Source organism: Temnothorax nylanderi, unplaced genomic scaffold, assembly GCF_030848795.1.
Source record: "Temnothorax nylanderi isolate EJ_2023f unplaced genomic scaffold, tnyl_v1.0 TNYL_tig0041_pilon, whole genome shotgun sequence".
NCBI lineage: Eukaryota > Metazoa > Arthropoda > Insecta > Hymenoptera > Formicidae > Temnothorax > Temnothorax nylanderi.
In genome coordinates this window covers 949,426-970,041 of record NW_027249103.1, presented here as the reverse complement: position 1 = coordinate 970,041, position 20,616 = coordinate 949,426, and the positions used below count along the sequence as shown (strand labels likewise).

At 41.6% G+C, this 20,616-nt stretch overlaps 1 protein-coding gene across 1 annotated transcript in view; it reads right to left on the bottom strand.

Moving 5' to 3' along the window:
* Positions 1-671: 671 nt before the first annotated feature.
* LOC139771580 (uncharacterized) overlaps positions 672-20,616 on the bottom strand; it is a 37,175-nt gene continuing 17,230 nt past the window's right edge. Inside the window, exons 3-20 of the mRNA XM_071704457.1 lie at positions 19,020-19,202; positions 18,220-18,479; positions 17,747-18,001; positions 17,474-17,659; positions 17,027-17,292; positions 16,259-16,707; positions 15,960-16,082; positions 15,242-15,694; positions 14,719-15,007; positions 14,285-14,473; positions 14,139-14,222; positions 13,987-14,052; positions 13,753-13,833; positions 13,167-13,677; positions 4,731-9,473; positions 3,156-3,333; positions 2,915-3,055; positions 672-1,901 (exon numbers count right to left, since the gene is read on the bottom strand). Coding sequence (XP_071560558.1) covers positions 1,450-1,901; positions 2,915-3,055; positions 3,156-3,333; positions 4,731-9,473; positions 13,167-13,677; positions 13,753-13,833; positions 13,987-14,052; positions 14,139-14,222; positions 14,285-14,473; positions 14,719-15,007; positions 15,242-15,694; positions 15,960-16,082; positions 16,259-16,707; positions 17,027-17,292; positions 17,474-17,659; positions 17,747-18,001; positions 18,220-18,479; positions 19,020-19,202 — 8,909 coding nt within the window. The 3' untranslated portion in view covers positions 672-1,449. The remainder of the gene's footprint in view (positions 1,902-2,914; positions 3,056-3,155; positions 3,334-4,730; positions 9,474-13,166; positions 13,678-13,752; positions 13,834-13,986; positions 14,053-14,138; positions 14,223-14,284; positions 14,474-14,718; positions 15,008-15,241; positions 15,695-15,959; positions 16,083-16,258; positions 16,708-17,026; positions 17,293-17,473; positions 17,660-17,746; positions 18,002-18,219; positions 18,480-19,019; positions 19,203-20,616) is intronic.

Sequence of the window (20,616 nt, the reverse complement as noted above, 5' to 3'; positions counted from 1 at the left end):
ACTGGCCTATTTCGATAAAACGTGTCGTGATATTCGTACTCATCTAAGAATTTTCCTTAATAGGTTGATGCAAAATAGTTCGCTTTATTTAAAATAATGGTGCCTTAATATTATCTTTATTACGACCAATTTTTTTTAAGGAAATGTACAATAGACACGTGCGTGTGTGCGGTTAAATGGCTTTTATTTCAAGTACAAAAATTCTTCGATACATACAAATCCGATGTACTCGACGCACCGATGAGAATCGAGTAAGGTTTACCGTATATTTCTTCATCGGGTGGACGTACTTTACGTAAAGAGGGATAACTTAATCGCGAAAATTTACGCCCGCCAGTATGCCACGCGAAAAGTATACGCTTATCTTACACGCTACTTATAACACTATTAATATTTACATAAAGAGACTTTAACGATAATATCACCGCTCTGCGTTTTCGCTTGATTATATGGCTATTGCACGTTCGTACAATAAGTAGACGAAATACGTTTTCATCGGAATAATTGCCCGAAAATAGCCCGCTTCGTAGTCAACAACTGTAGACTCAGTTTGCCTTTTGAGGAAACTGTAGAGTCAGTTTCCTCAAAGGTCACTAAAGTTTTACAAAGATGGAAAGAAATCTAAGAGAAAATTTTAGACGAAAGTCATTAAAATGAAAGATTCTATTTCATATGTATTATTGCAATACTTCTAGCTGCAAAGGAGGAAAACAATTTTTTTTTAATGAGAAGAAGGAACGGAATTGTGGTCGTCTTATTTAACATCAATTCAAGTCTCGCCGTACGAATAATTCAGTTATTTTACGCTTATTTCCTAGTATTGTCATTATAGTCCTGTATTGCAATATTACAATGATTTTCGTAGAATGCTCTCGTTCATCATCTTACAACAATAGTAAAGTTCGAGCCTAAAGTAAATTACATTTTGGACTGCTGTGCGTGAAAAGAGGGCGAATTAAGATAGAATTTTTATAGAAATTTATTCTGCAAGATCAGGAACTCCTCTCTCTTAATTTTAACCCGAGCAATTCGCCGTATCCGAAAATTCGTCTTCCGAAACGTCGCAATGATAATCTTAACCACTCGACAGCCACATATTTTCTCGAAGATATCCCACATGTGACGGAAATAAATAAAAGAAGTGTGCCATTTAAATGTAATTAACGGAATTATATATTCTATGTAAACGTGGAGTAAATATAAAGTTAGCGCGTTCAACTCTATAGTCTTTATACTGCCTGAACAGGTACAAGAAATAAAGTCGAGGTTCGATCGCACCAACGGATCAAGCTTAATTTAACGACTTGCTGTTTTTTTTTTCCGAATTGTAGTCTCGCGTAATAGAGACAAAAGAAGTACATTTACCGAATCAAAGGAGACATTGGTGCAATCGGGCCTAAGATAGCTTTCTCACATATAGACTGTCGAGTGATTAAAGCGAAGCCTCGATCAGTCCTTACAACCGAGACCGGCGGACCAATTGCAGATACCGCCGACTGGGTCGAAGGACAGTTTGTCGGGACAGGTGTACTCGGTTCCAATCACCTGGCCGTTCACCATACGGGCGCAGCTAATGAATTTCTTGCACGAGTACGGATGCGGGAAATTGCCCTGGTCCAGGCAACGTACAGTACCCTTGCTCGTGAGAAAGAGTTTACTGTTGAGGAGGGACTTGTCGATGATGATCGGCGCCTCGTCCTCGTAATAATCGTAGTCGGTGACCGGCGGTCTTCTGGGCCTCGTGGTCGCGTTCACCGTAGGCCTGTCTTTCGTCCGGGGTTTCTGGCGGCTTCGAAAGTTCGCATCGTACCTCGAGACCGTCCTACCGATCGTAGGATCTGTTCTAGGTGCTATGGTGGTGCTTATCTTGCGCCTATCGGCGTCCCTTAACTGCGTTCGACCTAGTCGTGGAACCTGATTAGTCTTTGTCGCTTGGACATTACTGGGAGGGCAAGCGGGTCACTGATTCCCATAGTGAGAGAGCGCGACGAAATGGAAAGAGCGAGATTCATTAGTAAGACATCAATCAATGATGATGAGAGCCACAGCTGCACAAAGATTGAAAGACGAAGAGACGAATGTCTCGACAACCTTGTCAGGAATATCATGAGCACGTGCGTAAAAAAACCATGCTGCCAAACCTGCCGATTTCGAATAAGTACCGAATTATCACCGATACAGAAAACAGTTATTCCTGAGAAGGTCGACCCTTTAATCAGCCAACCTGGATTTAGAGCCTCTCAAAGTCGACCGAGGGATTCATGCCACGTACTGTCCAGTCCGTCGGTGATGACATGAATTTAAGTTTAAATTAATTAGTGATTAATTGATTCGCTTAGCAAAGCCAAATTGTGAATAAACATGGCCGTAAGAGATAAAGAGACGAGATTGATGGTGCATAGAAGTTACGATTGCATTAGTACACAAACGGCTGACATTGATTAGGACAAACGCGAAAGAGATTCGCGTGTAAATCGCAGAAATGCGTAATCAAAGAAAGAGTAGCGAGAAAAGACAGAAGACAGATATGCTGAAGGAAGCAAAGATAATGAAAAAGATTTGACATAATGAGTGAATTAATTGATTGTGGCTGATGACGTTATCGCGAAGATTCCTTATTTTTTAAGAAGGCGATCTTTTGAGCGATTAGCATCATACGATTTGACGTAACTCGAGGAGCTGGCAATTTCCAGGACATATTATTAGGGTCGTCGTTAAACAGTTATCGTAAAATGGCCCCGTGATGAAGAAGCGGGCCGCGGGCGGTCTTGAAACAAATCGATTGTCGTTAGATGAAAGACGCATATAGCTACCCGATGTAGTCCGTGAAGAGAATGAAGTATATGATGACATGGGCTTCAGATTAAAAGAATTAGATAGTCGGATGGCGTGGTTTCTAACAAATATAATGTACCAATGTCCGACGACGAGGACGGCGGATCCGATAGCGTCGCCGCAAATTCTTGGGCGTGGATGCTTTGATCGGGCACGTCTGCATTCTGATCGTGCAAGGCAACGGCCGGTTTGACATAAGATTCGGTGTCCTCGAACGCGTCTAAAAAAAGAAATGGGCAGAGAAATAAAAATTAAAATATTCTTAAAAAATAAGGACTAGAAATACACGAGGTAAGCGAATGCTTTTTGGGTGAACCTACCGACGAAATCTATCCTTGGCGATAAGGTAGTTTCAACTGGTCTACCTCTTCGATGAACGGTCACTGTATTCGTCAAGGTGTTGGTTAACGGGGCGATCGTTGTGAATGGCGTTGGTTTCCTGTGTCTGTTGGAATATCCACTTCCTGAGTTACGACTAACCGATCCACCGTTCGTCACCTATTCGAGATACAATTGATTTATGTACTACATAAATAAATGCGCAAGCCGGTATGGTTTAAGCAAAGCTTACGCGACAGATTCATCAAGATAAAGAAAATTTAGATAGTCTCGAGATTAATATCTCAGACAACACAAATATCTACAAGATTTTTAAAGCGCTCGAAAAGTCCCTTTTTATGTTTTATCTTTTACATTTAAAGAATATTAGATCTATTAATACTTTATGTATATTTTAAATATCTTTTATGTACTAGATGTACCCTACCCAAAACGCTTCTTAATTTTTTAAGTATTCCTCAGACATCTTTTAGATATAGCATAAAAATTTTTTTAATTTTTTGATCACCCTTTTCATACGTTTAAAAGATCTCTTAATCTTTCAAACGTCTTTTGGATTCTAAATTCTTGTGGATTTTTGTGTTGTTTGGGACGTGTTAAGATATTAATTACTGATCTAAGCATTAACAGTCGTTGAAGATAACATATCAGAAAAAGTAAAATGGACGCTCGCAGAAACGCGCCTTTCGTAAAGAGATTTGTTAATTTGTAATGCCAGGAAGAAGTAGCAATAAATGTGAAGATGTTCCTCGGTCCGTTCGCGTCCCAGAACTTGCTCAGAGAGAAAGATCAAGTTTCCAAATTCATGTTCCGGCTTCTATCATGGAGTAAGTAGCTTTTAATAGTCAGAGAAAAAAGAGCGTCTTCGTAGGCAGGCAATATATCTTAGAATGCGATGATGACGTAGCAGCGTAAAGGATGATAATGTAGCTCCAGTTTTGTTTCACGAAAAGTAGTTAGATCCAGCGAGAGGCGATGATCGAGAGATCTTGCCAAACAGGCATTCAAGAAAAGTCATTAAATTATGATCGATTACAATCAGTTCTTTCCGGATTAGTCGCTCGTTGTCATGTCGTTGATTGATTATATTTTAATTAGGCGTCGAAAAATATGGCGATTATAGCAATCGAGTGAATGGTTATTTTAAGCGGTTGAAAGTAATCTTCATGGCACTGCGGCTTTTTGCATTGATCGTTAAAATCTCTCCAAGAAGTACACCGATCAACCAGAAGCAGATTTAGAAGAGAAGACTATATGTTGAATAAGGGGTATCTTCAGACAGTCAGGCGATTTTTTTGAAGCTTAAGCCGTAGACATTTTTACGATTTCTCTACGTTTGCGAGAGAATCATGCCGATCATGCTTCGAGAGGTCTTTTGGTTAGCGTCAAGAAGAGGCGGTGGTATTCGCAGTAGTAAGTCAGTTCTACTAGGGTCCCTCATTAATCTTTTGCAGCGTTTTGTTCTTTCGTTTCCGTTTTGTTAGGGCAACATGCGATCAAGGAAGTACAACGTGTTATCAAGGCAAAGTGGGTCTTCGACTTAAAGCTGCACTGACCTCGAGCGAGGGTCGATCAGTGTCCTCCTCGACCGGAACAGACGTCCTCGTGGTTTGCGGCTCCGTGTCTTCCGGCCGTTTGGTCACCGCCTCCTTTTCCTCGGACTTAGAATGCTTCTTTTCCTCGTCAGGAAGATTGTCGCCCGCATGAAGATTACTTGAAAAGTGAAACGTACTATACGTGTAAAGTACTTGAGAATCTTTCTTAGCAAAATCGGAATCTACGCTTGTTTCTTCGGCTACTGAGTCTCCTTCCTTGAATTTAGGTTTGATGCTCTTCAATACAACTTCCGTTCTTCCTCGTGCCTCTTCTTTATCGGAAAGATTTTCGTTCACGTGAAGGTTACTTGAAAAACTGCCTTGAAGATCGGTAGAATCAGAATCTACACTCGTCTCTTCGATTGTTGAGTTCCTTTCTTCGGATTTAGGTCTGACGCTTTTCAATATAACTCTCATTCTTCTTTTGGTTTCGACGGGAAGATTTTTACCTCTGCGAGAATTATTTAGAAAAGTATCTTGAAGATTCTTATTGATAGAATCAGGATCTACACTCGTTTCTTCAACTGTTGAATTCCCTTTCTCAGACTTAAGCTTGACGCTCTTCAATACAACTCTCGTTCTTCTTCTGGTTCCATGTTCGACGGAAAGGTTCTTATTCGAAAGAGTACCATGAAGATTTTCATTGGTAGACTCCGAATCTACAGTCGTTTCTTCAGCTGTCGAATTTTTTCCCTCGGCCTTAGGTTTGACGCTCTTTAATACAACTCTCATTCTTCTTCTGGTCTTGTATTCAACGGGAAAATTCTTAGCGCTGTAAAAATTATTTGAAAAAGTGCCTTGGAGACTTTCATTAGCAGAATCATATTCTGTACCGGTTTCTTCCGTCTTTGTTTCCTCTTCCTCGGATTTAGACTTAATTCTTTTCAATACAACTCTCATTCTTCTTCTTGTTTTTTCCTCATTGGAAAAATTCTGACTTAAGTTAACGTTATTTGAAAGATTATTTTTAAGACTTTTATCGGCAGAATCAGATTCCACATTTGTTTCGTCAATTGTGGAATCTTTTTCCTCAGATTTAGGCCTAACACTCTTTAATACAACTCTCATTCTTCTTCCTGTAATCCTTTTATTGGGAAGATTCTTTTCTGCATAAGGACTTTTTGGAAAATTGCCTTGTAGATTTGTATTGATAGAATCAGAATCTGCATTTGCTTTATCGCTTGAATTTTTTTCTTCGGATTGAGACCTAACATCTTTCATTATTTTTCTCGATTTTTCTAGTTCAGAAAGATCCTCGGCCATATGAAGATTACTTTGAGAATTATCTGGAGAGCTGTCATTAATAGAACTAGAATTGGTACTGGTTTCTTTCGTCAAGCTTTCTTGAGAGTGTTTTGTCTTTTTCAGTGTAATATTTTGTTTTTCTTCACTATTTTCATTCTCATGATGAACTTGAAGCATTTCATTCTCAATAGCAGTAGATGACTGAAGAAATACCGTTGTTTCTTTTATGGGTAGAATGGTAGTCGTTTCTTCCTCGACTTTTTCCTTAATTTTTTTCAATACAACTTTCATCCTTCTTACATTTTGCACTTGATCATACGCAACAGTATCTTCAGTAGTATTCTGAACATCAACAATATCCTGATCAGGTCTATTGACAGTGCTATTGAACGCTTCAGAATTAACTCTGATTTTCTTTTGCATGATTCTTCTTCTATGATTATTCTCGGTCATCTTTGAAGAAGAAATATAAGTAGGAGGTCTTCGTGGTCGTCCGCGATACGTAACTCGATGTCGAGGATATTGATTAGTCCTTTGCAATGTTACAGGACTTCCAAGCCAATTGTTCGTTCGATTTAGGACGCGACGTCTGGCCGTTTTCTGACTGAATTGATAATTAGTTGTGTCGAGTTCCGAAGTCGTTTGATTTTGTTTTCGGTTTTCTATAGCCTTTAAAGTAGTTTCCTCAGATACTATCTTCATTTTTGCAGTTGTAGACTCCTCACTCGTTGTTTGTGCAGAATCTGCGTTATAAGCATTCGTAGTGGTTCGAATTGTGGGATTTGTCGTAATCGTCGTAGATCTTTCTAAAGCCACGGTCTCTTTGTCAGCAATTGATGTTGCGACCGAAAGGAGGGTTGAAGGAGTTTGAGTGACCTTTGGTGTAAAGAAACTTTTGTCCCCTTGGGTTGACAATGCAGCTGTTACAATTGACGATGGTTCGAAATTCGTACTATAAAGAGACTTTGGAAATGTGGTCGCTGTCGAGGTAAATATTTCAAATGTCGTGGGAATTTCAGTAGTTTGAGTAGACTCTGCAGTTGCGGTGACGGCTAATACCTCGGAATTGCTACTAATATCAAGATTATTTGGATTTGTGAGATGTATCGTAGAAGATTCGGTTGTTAAAGTTGTGGGAACAGCCGAATTCGTTAAAGTAATGACTGTGCTCGTAATGGGAGCTTTGGACGAAGTCACAGAACTAGACTGAATCATGGTTGGCGAGGTCTCGCTAATTGCAAAAGTAGAAGGAATACTCGCATTTGCGGACGTCGTAGTTACGTTAAGGTCAGTAATCGTTGGAATAATTACACTAAGAGGTGTAGTCGTAGTTATGTCTACAGTTACGGTATTTGCATCTGCGGGATTACTCGTTGTCATAGGTGCAGTAGCATGTATATGTTGCGTGTTCACAGTTGAAGAAATAACCGTTGTTAATGGCGAAGCAGTTGTAGTAACGGGAATTGTAGTAACAGGAATTGTCGTAGTATTCTTAATTGCTGTAGTAGTAAATGTGGAATAATTTCCAATCGTGGAAGTTGTTTCAATTTCAGTATTCGCATCTGTGATCGAGATTGCATCAGTCATAACATCGTGCATATCTATAGTTGTTGGAATTGTGACTGCGGAATAATTTGCAATTGTGGAAGTAGCATCAATATCAGCGTTTGTAATTTGCGTAGTCGTCGCAGACTCAATTGCAATTTCCTGCGCATTAGCAATATCTGGTATCATGAATGTAGAATAATCTGTCATCGTGGATGTAGTTTCGATTCCGGTATTTGCTGTAGATTCGGTTACAGGATCAGTTGCGACTGTTTGCGCAGTCTCTGGAACTATATTTACATTTGTAGAAGTAACCTCAGTTTCAGTGCTTGCTGCAAGCGCAGTCGTAGCTGCTGAATCAGTCAGAATTGCGTTTGTATTCTCGATTGGATTATCAGTTATGGAGTAATTCAGAGAAGTAGTTTCAACTCCAATACTTGTAGTCGCGATTGTAGCGTGAGTTGTAACTGCTGGCGCTTTCGCAACCGCGACCGTCGACGGTGCGGTCGTAATAGACACGTTTGCAACTGCAGAAACCGTCATGGTTGTAGGATCATCTGAGAATATTGAAATGTCAGCAGTGGGATCATTTGTTGTCGAAATGATTTTCAAGATTGAAGGTGTCGCCGTGATTATCGAGTTTGTCAAAGTCATTGCTGCTTCTACAGTTGTATGGCTTTCTGGATCTTCGGTTTTCGTGTTGTTAGAATTTGCAAGATTATTGTGAACGTTTGAAACCTCAGGAGATGCCGTGGAATCGGGCACGATTGAAGGAATCGGCGAAGTCGTGGGAAGTTTACGCCTCCTTAAAATCAAAGTCGAAGCGGACTTAGTAATTAGAGAAGCGTTTCTTACGGTGCTCGTTGTGACACGAATAGAATCGCTCTCAGTTTGTCTTATGGCGTCCTTGATCGGCGAGACAGTGGTTCTGTTTCTTTTCTTTGCCACTATACGTCTGCCTGTCCACAACGGACTAGTGGCTTCATTGTATCTGCTCACAGCGATGGCGATTCTCCGTCTTGTCGGCGTTGTCGAGGATGCGACATAAGAGTTGGAAAGAGGCGTTGTACGATCGAAGTTACGCGATTTTCCTCTTTTGGATACTGGTCTGTCGATAGGAGTTGTAATTAAGTCAGACTTTTCGTGATTCGAAAAATTTTCAGCATTATAATCTTTTGAGAAGATCTCTGAAGAACTGGGCGTGGAATACTTCTCTTCGCGACTGTCGCCTTTGTCATTAACGATATCATTTACATTGTAATCGAGAGCATTAGGTCCCGATTTGATTCGATCATTATAAGCGACAGTGACAGTCTCATCGGTCGCAGAAATATCAGAAATTAAAGTAGTTTCCGGCTGCTGTTCGCCGGAAGTGTCGGTCGTCATGTAAGATGGCGTAGAACTATCCGCCAATATCGATGAGGGTAAATTATTCTCGCTTCTGGTGATATAAAACCCATGTATTACCGGGCTTGGAATCAGACTGGCGAGAGGAATGCCGCGCATTGTCGTCGGCTTCAAATAGATCGAGGTCGTAGACGTCTTTCGTTTATTTTCGTCCCCCTGAATAGTGTTTGTGACTGAAAGTCGCTCATCAAAGTTTGCAATGTCTTCCATTCTTGGAGCGCGAGATCTTGCTTTGTTCTCCGAGGCTTGCTGCAGCCACGAGTCGCCGGTTTCTTCGAACACGCCTCCCGATAACCGGGCGATCTCTTTATCGCCGTCTTGCGACTCGTCTGCTCCTCTCAACGACTCTTCGACGTTCTGCCGGCTAATGTCGTTGTCCACGTCGTTACGCAGCAAGTGCAAGAGTACGGACGACGACGTCGTGGTGGTACGATCGTCATAGTAAGTCGTAGGATAGCCGATCAGTTCCTTTAGGGTCGGCAGCCTGATAGTTTCCGAATCGGCGACCTGAAAATCAGAACAATGCAGCGCGCTTTAATGCGGAGATCCCCAGGGATCTCTCTCTTTCTCCTTTCCCTTTCCCTCCATAGTGTGTTTCTTTGCAGTCTCCTTCTTTCTGTCTTTCTGTCTGTGCGTGAGCTGCGCCAGTCTTGGAGGAGAAAAGAGGGAACGTGAAGAGGGGGAATTCTCTAGTTATCTATTGAAGCGCCGCGAACGTGTCTTGCTTGCTGCGTTAATTTGGATAATAAGGAGTCATCCTGGGTCATCGATAGCGTTTAATGATGATTGTATTTGTGATAAGTAGAAGTACATCATCAAGAGAGTTATCAGAGGTTTCAGTCAAGGGTTCCTCTGAGTAAGCGGGTGAAGAAGGTTCGTTATGATACGTCATTATTGATGATGTGAGGATAATGCGTGAAGACGATTATTCGGTCGTCGGTCGTCGTGAGCTATAGCGAGTCCTTGTCGTTCCTTTTGATTCATGTAGTCGCATTTGTTTAATGTCTCACCTCATTAGAGCAATCTTAAATATAATTAAGCTCGTTATAAGTACTATATTTACATTAGTGACGTTCAGACGTCTACTAACTCTTTAACAATCTCTCCGACAAATCGGCGATCGGAATTGGCTTCTTAATTACTTAATGGCTGAGTCTATGTACATTATCGACGTTGACCACGTCGATGATTAATAACGACATTTGTATACTACTACTTCGCGGAGCTCTTGCCGGCGATCAGGTTGCTGAACACCGACTCGATCTCGATAGTCGAGGACTCGTGAGATTCCGTAGTGAATCGACCATCGTAACGATAATTAAACTCGCTCTCGATCGGCAGAGTGGACCGCTCGACACCCTGACGAATTTCGTTGGCGGACTCGTCGTCGTCGGCTCCAGTCACTGAAACTGACAACGGGGTCGTTGGGGGAAACTGATCCGCTGGTATCCTCGTGGTCGACGTCAGCGACGAGTACTTGGTCTTGATGAGGATCTTCTGCCGCTCCGTAGTGCCGGACTCGGTTACCGAGGTCACCAACCTAGTGACGGACGGCTTCACCGTCGTGGCACGTATGTAATATGGATCAATCAGGTTCTGCGAGTCAAGAGAATCACTGCTTCTCGGCGTCGTTGTTCTCAGCGACTGTTGCTTCCGATAAAAGGCATCCGCGACGTAATCGAATTTCTTCGCCGGTATCAGGGTCTCCGTGACCGTCGCTTCCGTGCTGGTCGACGACGAACGTCTTGGGTACGAGCGCGTTCTGAAATATTGCCAGGTGCTCGTTGATTCCGGACTCGGCAACGTAGTTTCCTCGTCGATTTTGATGTTTTCCCGGTCTAGAAGTTTGTAACGCGTTCGCGGCTGCCGGAGGCCGGATTGCCTGCGCCTCGCCTCTCTCGTTTCCGGTGTCTCTTCAGATTCTTCGGGCGCAGAGTCTAACGGAGGATATCGCCTGGGCGACAAAGCCTCCTCAGGGTCGAATGGCCTTTTCAAAATTACGGGAACCTTGTATCGCGGCCGAACCTCGGGTCCGCGAGTGGCAATCGATGTCAATTGATACGTATTATCTTCTGCGTGCTCCGTTCTCGCGACTTTGTGATCTTCAACATCCTCGACACGGACTGAAGGATAGTTCGTTTGGCCTCTTAACGAAGTTGTAGTATAATATTTCCAGAATTCTGCGGAGTCATCTGAAAAACCATTCGTCGAAATTGACTTGCTCTTCAAGGTCGTATCTTCTGCAACGTCCTGTCTAGCCAAGTCACGGGATCCGCTTTCTATATCCTCTTCTTTTTCTTCTTCTTTCTCTTCCTGATATTTCAGATCATCGCGAAGTGTGTTGGCGGTGCTAGAAGAAACCGGATGACGTCGATTGAACAAGTTGTTCCTGCGTCTTGAGAGAACCTCGAGGCTGCTGTTTTCTGTTGACGATAACGCAGGATATCGATTGGTCGCGTTCCCCGAAGACGATACAGGACTCTTGCGAATAAACTTCTTACGCGCGTATCTCGACTCGAAGCTCGATTTTGCGGCCGATAATGGATCTGATTCGAGAATCCGAATCGTGAACGGCGTGGTAGTTGCTTGTGCGCGAGTAGTGGCTGAATCTGACGTGGGCGATGTGGTGATTATTTGCACGCGAGTAGTGGGCAGGTTTTCGGTAAACGGTAACAACGTATCTTCCAAAAACGTATTGCTCTCAGTGTTATAAACCGTGGCTGTCGCCAGCGTTGATTCCATCGTAGTAGTTTCAGCACCTATTTCAATCGTCGACTGACGACCTTCGTCGGCGTCCGTGTTAATCGTCGATATAGTGGCGGTGCTGAGAATATCTGTAGTTTCCTCGCCTGATATCGTCGTGGTTTCAGTCGCGGGAGTCTCCAAAGTAACCTTCGTGAAACCATCAGCGTTGTTATCGATGGACAAGGTGGTTTCCGTGATAGTTGGAGTTGAATCTTCCATTTCTCTCGTAAATCCGGTTAAACCAGTAGCGATCGTCGATTCTTCGGCATTTTTGCTCATTAGAATAACTGTCTGATTGATAGTAGCTGTCGATTTTTCAACACCTTTATCGCTTCCCATCGGAGTTGTCGTTTCTAGAAGAAACTTCGAAACCTTTTCTTCTTCGAGGGAAACTTCAAGCGATGTCGATGAAGTGTCTTGAGACGGACGTTTACGTTTTATCACTTTTCGTCTGTGAGACACCTGAGGTCTTTCCTCTTCTTCTGTTTCAATAATGTTGGCAGCTGTGCTCGATGATATCGGTCTCCTTCTTAGGAGAACCTTCCGTTTTCTTGGCGCTATCGATGTCTTTTCCGCATCAACGGTACGTCCGGTAGAAACGATTGTCACCAAATTGGGATTAAATTCGTGAGCTTCGATGTGAGCAGTCGTCGTGGCTACAGCATCCTCGGGTCGGTCACTCGTATAGTCCACTTTGTTACTAGATACAGTCGTCACGCCAATTTGTGCGATCGGTTTCACAGTGTAGATCGGTTGGATGGTGTTCGATTCGATGACGGAATCAACCGTAGCGGTTGATTGATCGACGCTGTTCAGCAAGTCGTTTCCCTCGATCTTATCGGTGTGTTTCTGGTTCGATTCATCATTCACTTTTTGCACCGGCTCTTCCACGTTGTTCCTCTTCCTCGTATACTTTGTCCTGTCGTACAACTCGCGATTAACAGTTGGCTTCCTGAAGACCCTGATGTTCGTTATCTTATCGTTCTCCTCGTCACTGCTGTGATCAGATCGCGATCGAAACAACGAGTTTCTTCTAGAACTGCCTGGCGTTATTCTGACTATCGAACTGTCGTCCAATTCGTTGGGTTTGGTGGATTCTACTGTGCTGTTGACTCTGTTAGGTCTTCGATATCTTCTCCTGAGGCCATCGCTGGTGGCTGTGCTGACGGTCGTCGAAGCTGTTGTCCTGCCTCTTTCTCTAGTCTTGGAACCTGGGACGGAATTCGTGGAAACGTCCTGCGTTCTTGATCTCGACGACGGGATGTACCTGCTGGATCCCCTACTGCGCGATCTGCTAAGTTCCCTGCTCCTGGACGTAGAAGCCTCCGCGCGTGGAGTGTTTACTTGATCCACCGACTCCTCCTCGGTAACTCGGTTGGTCGGTCTCGTCCTTGATCGAACTCGCCCCTGAACCGGGCTGGATGGACGCGTATGATTTCGCGACGAAATACTCACCTTGGACCTGCTTAACGGGGTCGTCGCCGTCGCTGTCGTCGTCGCTTCTGATGAACCAGATCTTCGTCTGGTGAAACCGAACGGTCGCGGTTGTGACACCACGGCGATCGTCGGTCTACTCGCCAACGTCGTCGTTGTCGTCGTTGTCGATTGGCTTGAACTGCTGCTAGCTGCTGGTAATGTTGTGAACAGGATCTCCGTTGCCGAATCTTCCACCAGTTTCACCGAGTCAGTGGTGGAGCCGATGTTCGCTTTAGGGGTGACGCTTGATGAGTTTTCCGGCGGCTCGACGCTGATCACGGTGATGATCTCGGTGGAGGTCGAAGTGGTCGCTGCAGGCGTCGTTGGCAACGAAGCGGTCGTACTAGCTGTTGTCCTGGGTACTTCTAGATTCTCTTCTGGTCTCGTCGGTGAAATAGTCTCGCTGGTGACCTCCGATAAAGGTACTGTGCTAGACAAATCCTCCGAAGTTTTCAAAGTAGTACTTCTGAACCTTTGTACGTTGGTGTACCTGAAAAATTAAGTAAGAACGTGAAATGTATAGTAATATAGTAAAATGTTATAAAAACAAATTATGTATAGGAACCTAGATTTGGTTGTTGATGAATCATTATCTTTCTCTGATGATCGATCCGTGCTTTTCGAATCGTCCCTCTTCTCTGATTTCCTGAAATTGTTATAATGAAGAGATAAAAATTAAATCTCGTAAAAGTATAATAAGATAATATACTATGATATAATATATACTTAGATATTATATAATTATATTATGTTATATATTATATTATATTGAATATTTTGCAAACTTATTCTTTTATACCTGAAACCCGAACTACGATTTCGAAAAGGTTTAGACGTTTCAGAACTTGCTTCATTATCTTGTTGTCTAAAAAAACATTATTACGTCATATTAAAAAATTTTTAATAGATTTTTAATAGAACGGAACGCGAATAATAAAAAAATATATTTACTTCGAAGAAACGACCGGTCGTCGTCTGCGAGTCGGTCTTTCCTCCTCGATTTCTATCTCTTTCCCTTCCACGTCGTTCTCGGTTCTGAAAATTTCATGTCGTGAGAGATATGAGATAAAAATTAATTATTCTCTCAATTATCTTACCTAGACGTCGTGGTGGAAAGTCGAGTTCGTCGAATATTTACGTAACTTGGCGTCACTCGCTGCGCAGACGAGCTACCTTCCAACGGATTGCTGACGGTTTTCTCCTCGGAAGAAGCTACGTCAGTGTTGTCACTTTCTCCCCCTTCATCAATATCTTCGTTCTCCGAGGAAGATCCTTTCGTGACCGATCTAATCAATATCAGAATCGTAACCATAAAGGTGCACGAATTAAACGTTTACAATTTATAAAATCGGCTTCATTTGACCTTAATTTAATCTTCTACTTCTCCTCAGATTTAAGATCAGGAGTATATAAATCATGATGGAAATTAATCGATCTTAATAAATACAATTGACAAAGAAAGTGATAATGTTAAATACAGTTAATAAAAGAAAGTATATTTTTTTTGCTAATAAACAAAGAGATGACTAACTTGGACCTCTCGATGGTGACGTATTGAGGTTTCTCCGATCGCCTGAGACTCTTCACTTCGGGAATATCGTCCAAGCCTTCGAACTGTGCTCTTCCCGGCCCGTTCACGTAACTAGTTTCCGAGGACGATAATATGGGCCGATTACCGATTCTGCTCGCTTGGCGACTCAATACACGCTCGTACAAACTACGACTAATCGTAGCTGGCGTAACGCTTTCGCTACTTGACCTGATCGAGTCCGAATTCTTCTCTTGAAGTAGCAATTGCTTTTCCAACTCTTCTATTCCGCCTAAAATCAAAGAATTCAAAAAATTATTTATTATAAAATATATTATAAGAGATTTCTTAGAGACAAAAAAGATTAAAAATATTATATGGAAGTACGTTACATAAGAGATAATATAAAAGAAAGAATATTAAAACTATAAAAGTTATTATGATAATTACAGAGGAGTGTTAACATTATAAAATTATCAGAAACATACTTTGTAGTTACATATATGCTTAGCAAACTTATACTTGCCGGCCTTTTTTATGAGATCGATGAGTTCCTTGATCACCTTCGGATCCTCCTCGTCTTCGCTATCGATGATTCTCTCCGGTTCGCTTGGTTTCGATGTGGTTGTCGTAGTAGTGGTCGTACTTGGTCTATTTCTGGTGAGTGTTTTATACACGAGTGGTTTCGCCGTCGTGGTAGTCTTCGGTTCTTCCTTTATTTTCTCCTCCTCCTCCTCCTCCTCCTCTTCCTCTTCCTCTTCCTCTTCCTCGCTTTCCTCGATCTCGTCATAATCTTCCTCCGAATCGTATTCTTCCGATTCCGCCTTTGCGGTAGTTGTGCTGTGCAAATAAGTTGTTCGGCTTGTTGCGGCCGTAATGGGCGATCTGGTGGTCGAGACAATTGATGCTTTCAACGCTTTGGGACAAATCACGTTGCGTGGATAATCGCAAGAGTCCGCTCCTTTGTTGAATACCAATCCTACGAAAATCCAAAAGATGCTGTTGACGAACGAGTCAAAGATTTCTATTCTAATCGGGGATCTAGCAATAAATGGAGATACTACAACTACGGATGATTAAAAAATCTGATTTCTTTTATTTTTTTAATCTATTTTTATTTATTTAAATTTCTGATTTATATGCCGAAATTTCGTATTAAATATTCCCCTCTTTCCTCATAGAGTTGAATTAGCGTTAAAGATAAAAACGTAATCAAAAAATTACTTATAGTAAAATAAAATTACCTGAAGGACAAGTGAACTGATGCGCAACCACGCCAAGTCCACTGGGACCACTGTCGAGACACCAGAAGTACTTCTTGCAATCTCGAGGATGCGGGAAGAAGCCTTCGTCCTCGCATTTAAAGTCTATAAAGAGCAAACCAGCGGTTCGTAATTTTATGCAGTAAGAGAAAATTTTTTCCTTTGTCATAACTTTATTAAATTTTAAATATTCCAAAACATTTAAGAGCTCTCGATCAATCGATTGTTAAAAATACGTTAAAAGGCGTTTGTCCCGAGATTTTTTTCTCACAGAAACTCACCGGTTCCTGGATCGGGAGTGGTTGGTGGCTCAGGAGTCGTTAGCTTGTTGCTCGGGGATTCCTCATTCTCGCCAGTCTTGCTCTGCCCCTTACGTCTGGATGGCTTTCTACGGGTGCTACGATCGGTAGCACCGCTTCTCGTTTTACTCCTGTTTCGATTCTTCGGTCGTTCGATTTTCTCAGTGACTCTCACGGTATTTCTACCCTCCGTGTCCTCGTCCGATGACGGATCGTACGATCTCCTCGATACCTCTCGATCTTCTTGTTCCTCCTTGCTCGCTTGCGAAATGAAACGGTGTTTTGGTCTCGAAGAGGACACGCGTTTGCTGGTGATCGGAGCTGATGTAGTTGTACTTCTTCGACTGCTCGTGCTCGACTTACGAGTGTTGCTTTGAGTGCGAGTCTTCTTCCGGCTGTCTATTGACTTCGTTTTGTCAATCGTATTCCTGCTACATAATAATAATAATAACAATCAATATCTCTAATTTAATACTACTAAATTACTAATGGAGATAAAATATCAAGATCCAGAAATAATATTCCGAATTACATTAGAGAAATCGGTATTTTATGTTTTATCATTTATTAATTTAATGTCTTTAGATATTAAAGTTGCAACAAAACTAATGATAACGATAATATCGTGTTAACATTAGTAACTAATATATAATGATAATTACAGCTTAGAATGCTATTTCTGACCATTTTTGATATTTGTTATTGATATTTTTTATCATATTACATGCTCAATCGCTCTTCAATTGTTACCTATTATCCGTAAGCAACGCTTCTTTGGCAGCCTCGATTAATGGATAAGGTCGGCCGTGGCACTTGCCGCGGAAATCGTCGTTGTCTATCGACCAGAACATGATGCCTCCCAACTTCTTCTCGTTCACGTAGTGAGCTTTCAGTTTGACTATGTCCTCGTCATCGTACCCTACCCATTGATTGCCTTTGAAGGCATACGGTCCCATGGCTTTGGGATTTGGTTCAACGACTTCCCACTCGTCGGATTCCGCTATACTCTCGCAAATCTTAAAAATCGAATGTTCAAATTTTTAATTCTGTATATATGTATATAAATAATTGGACATACATAATTCCTAATATATGTGTTTTTACAAATTCTATGTATCATGTTAACGTCGCACTGTGTATAATATACATAAAAGATGCTTTGCGCGTATGTATGTGTGTGTGTATGATAAAGTTTACCTCATAATAGGCAAGATAGCCCTTCTCTCGAGTGGCCTCTCCCTCGGTGCCTGGACCATCCGCAGGTGATCCAAGCTCGGTTGCATCTTGGTTGAACAACGTGTACGACCGACCGTACGTTGGTATTCCAAGAACGATCTTATCCGCGGACGCACCTTTCTCCAGGAGATGAGTGATTGTATAATCCTGTTAGACACAAACGAGAGGACGCGTTACTATAATAACTGATCTGTTCAAGCGATAATTATAAGACCTTGACGAGTAAGCTCTCACGATAGTCAATTCCGCATCGTAATTGTACTCATTGTCCTCCTCCAGTGGATACAACGGCGAATGATGATTGACAGCGGGTTCGTACGCCGAGTGATAGTCGTAAGAGAGTAGATTAATGAAGTCCAAGTACTCGTCGAGCCTCGGTACATCGTAACCCTTGTCGATGTATTCGACGCCGGCGGGCATCGCCATCGACAACAACAATCTCGATCTTCCGGTCTTCGAGGACTCTCGCTCGAACTCCTCGCGAAGTTCCTGTCAATTCGCAATTAATTACTTTAATTAGCTTCCTTCAATGATTTCTGTTGATTGAGGCAAAATTACAAGCGTTTTTTTCTTATCGTTCTGCATGTATCCATGTTTCTTATATCTATGAATCTTTATAACGTTCCTTTTTGGTTCGCTGAGAGACTTTTGCAAGAAATTTCATATCCTTTCCGCGCGGCGATAAGAAACGATTGAGACATATCTACCTGCACCAAGTTGGCGTAATTGTCCTTATCTCGCGGCTTTCCGCCGTCTCTAAATGCCGGATACTCCCAGTCGAGATCGAGGCCGTCGAAATGATTTTGCCTGAGGAACTTGACGGCGTTCTTGACGAACTCCCGCCGTCTCGCGGGATCGGCCACCATCGGTGAAAATCTGCTGGATCCCTCGTTCCAGCCGCCGATCGCCAGCATCGTCTTCAAGTTCTTATTGTAGGTCTTCAAACCCGTAAACTTGGCGTATCCGCCTGTCGAGCGAGCGCGTTTGTTGAAGAGTGAAAGTTAAATATCAGGCTAAGTCATCAAAGATGATGTGTTCGGAGTTTGTCAATCTAGTGCAATCTAGTGCAATCTAGTGCAATCTAGTTAGACAACTTGAGACACTAAACAGCCGAGCACTCTAAACTAAATGTAAGAGGCGTAGATCTTATATTTAGATATAACAGATGTACAGTTAGAAGTAGTTTTCGTTGCGATTGAAAATAACATTTTTAATACTTAAGAGGCACTTGATATTTGCTCTTCAATTTCCTGAACAATTGAGTCATAAGTCATTATTTGTAATAAATTTACACATTAATAAAACGAATTTTAATTGACGATTAACAGTTAGTCGTTAAAATCGTTAATTTTAATCGCTATCGATATGAATGTCCTCGATAAACAAGTAATTATTATCGCTAATAAGGCTGCAATGTTGGATTACAATTGCTAAGGCTGCAGTCTCCGATAAATTAATAATGAAGTTCAACGAGTCTTGTAATAGATACCACATATTTTTATGCTACCTTTCTCGATGTCTTGATATTTGTCGAACGGTCTCAGCGCGTTTTCCTTCGTGAAACCTCCGAACGCGTATATCAGGTGAGTGCACAAATATGGATTTATGTTTTGAGGAGAGAATTTCGCCGTGCCGGGCCGGTACACCGACCAATTCGTGTAATAACAAACAATTCTGCGTTCGGCGATTCCTAAAAGATAAAAATACGATAATAAGTACAAAAAATATATTTTTAAGGCAATTTCTAGATGCATTTTGCTTATTTTTTAAATATAAAAAGTTGACTTTTTACATTTCTATGTCACTAAATAATTGTAACAATTTTTTAAAGCGTATACATGAAATAAGTATAAATAAACCAAGTCATTGCTGATCATTAATCATCAGTAATGTACTGCTATCAATTAGCAATGTACTACTAATAGTCAGATTTAAAATTAATTTTAAGTCAGCAATGTATTACTATCAGCAATATACCACTAATAGTTAGATTTAAAAATTACTTAAGTAAATTCACAATAGTTGATTTAATAAATATAATATTGACTCAACAGACTTAAAGATAGTATTTACAAAAATAACAAATTAGACTGTATTACATATGTAAAATTATTCCTTTATAGTTATTAAAGATATTCTTTTATCTCTTATTGTTTAGCGTCTTTCAGTCTTTCTATACTGAAAGAGGGAGAAACGAGGTCGCTTTGTTCATACACGGGCGACTGCTCTTCAGCTTTCAATGGAGATCTATTGAATGAAGAGACAGCTACGGCAGATGCATCCTGGCGCATTCAGTTTCGCGCTGAACCGCGAAAAATCTCGCTCTCCGATTGTCACCTTACAATAGCAGCGCGGCATGTTCGCGCGTGCCGTCACGTTTTCACCGCGACCGCTAAATGCATGTGCGTCTGCGAGATCGTAAATTAAATGCACGCGTGTTCCGGACGCTTCTTTACGTTCGCATTGAAGCGCACACTCGCGAGCCACGAACGCGGGGAGAACGCGTAAACGGCCGCGAGAGAAAACGCTGCCACGGGGAGAAATTGACACGCGATTGGACTTTCGTTTATGCACGCGAAGAAATAGCGTCGCGGCTTCAACTCGCGTAGCCGAGACGTGGCTCTTAAAACGCATGTCTGACACCCGGCTAAACTTTCCGACTGAGAAAAAGATACGGCGGTTATGTATGATTTACGGTAGAAAATGTAACCAATTTTTATTTTGATAAAAATTTAGCACAAGCGCAATATTAAATGTACCCTTCTAGGATTTATCGCGTCTTCTTTAAAAAGCATGAACTTATGTTATAAAAACAGTAATTTTCTTGAAATATGTATGCATTTATGATAACAACATGATGGATTCTAATAAATGATGGAAAATAAATTTAAGATGTAAGTAAAATTATAGTCTAATGTTAAAATCGTGTTGCTTCTGACATTTCAATATTTTTGCATCAATTAATTCTCAAAACATCGTTTTGCACAGAAAGCGAAATTATCTAATTCGCATTACTTGTATTATTGTTTAGATTACTTTCTGTAAAAGCTAATCTCCAGAATTAAGATTTTTCTGATGATAATAATCAATCTTCCGTAACACAA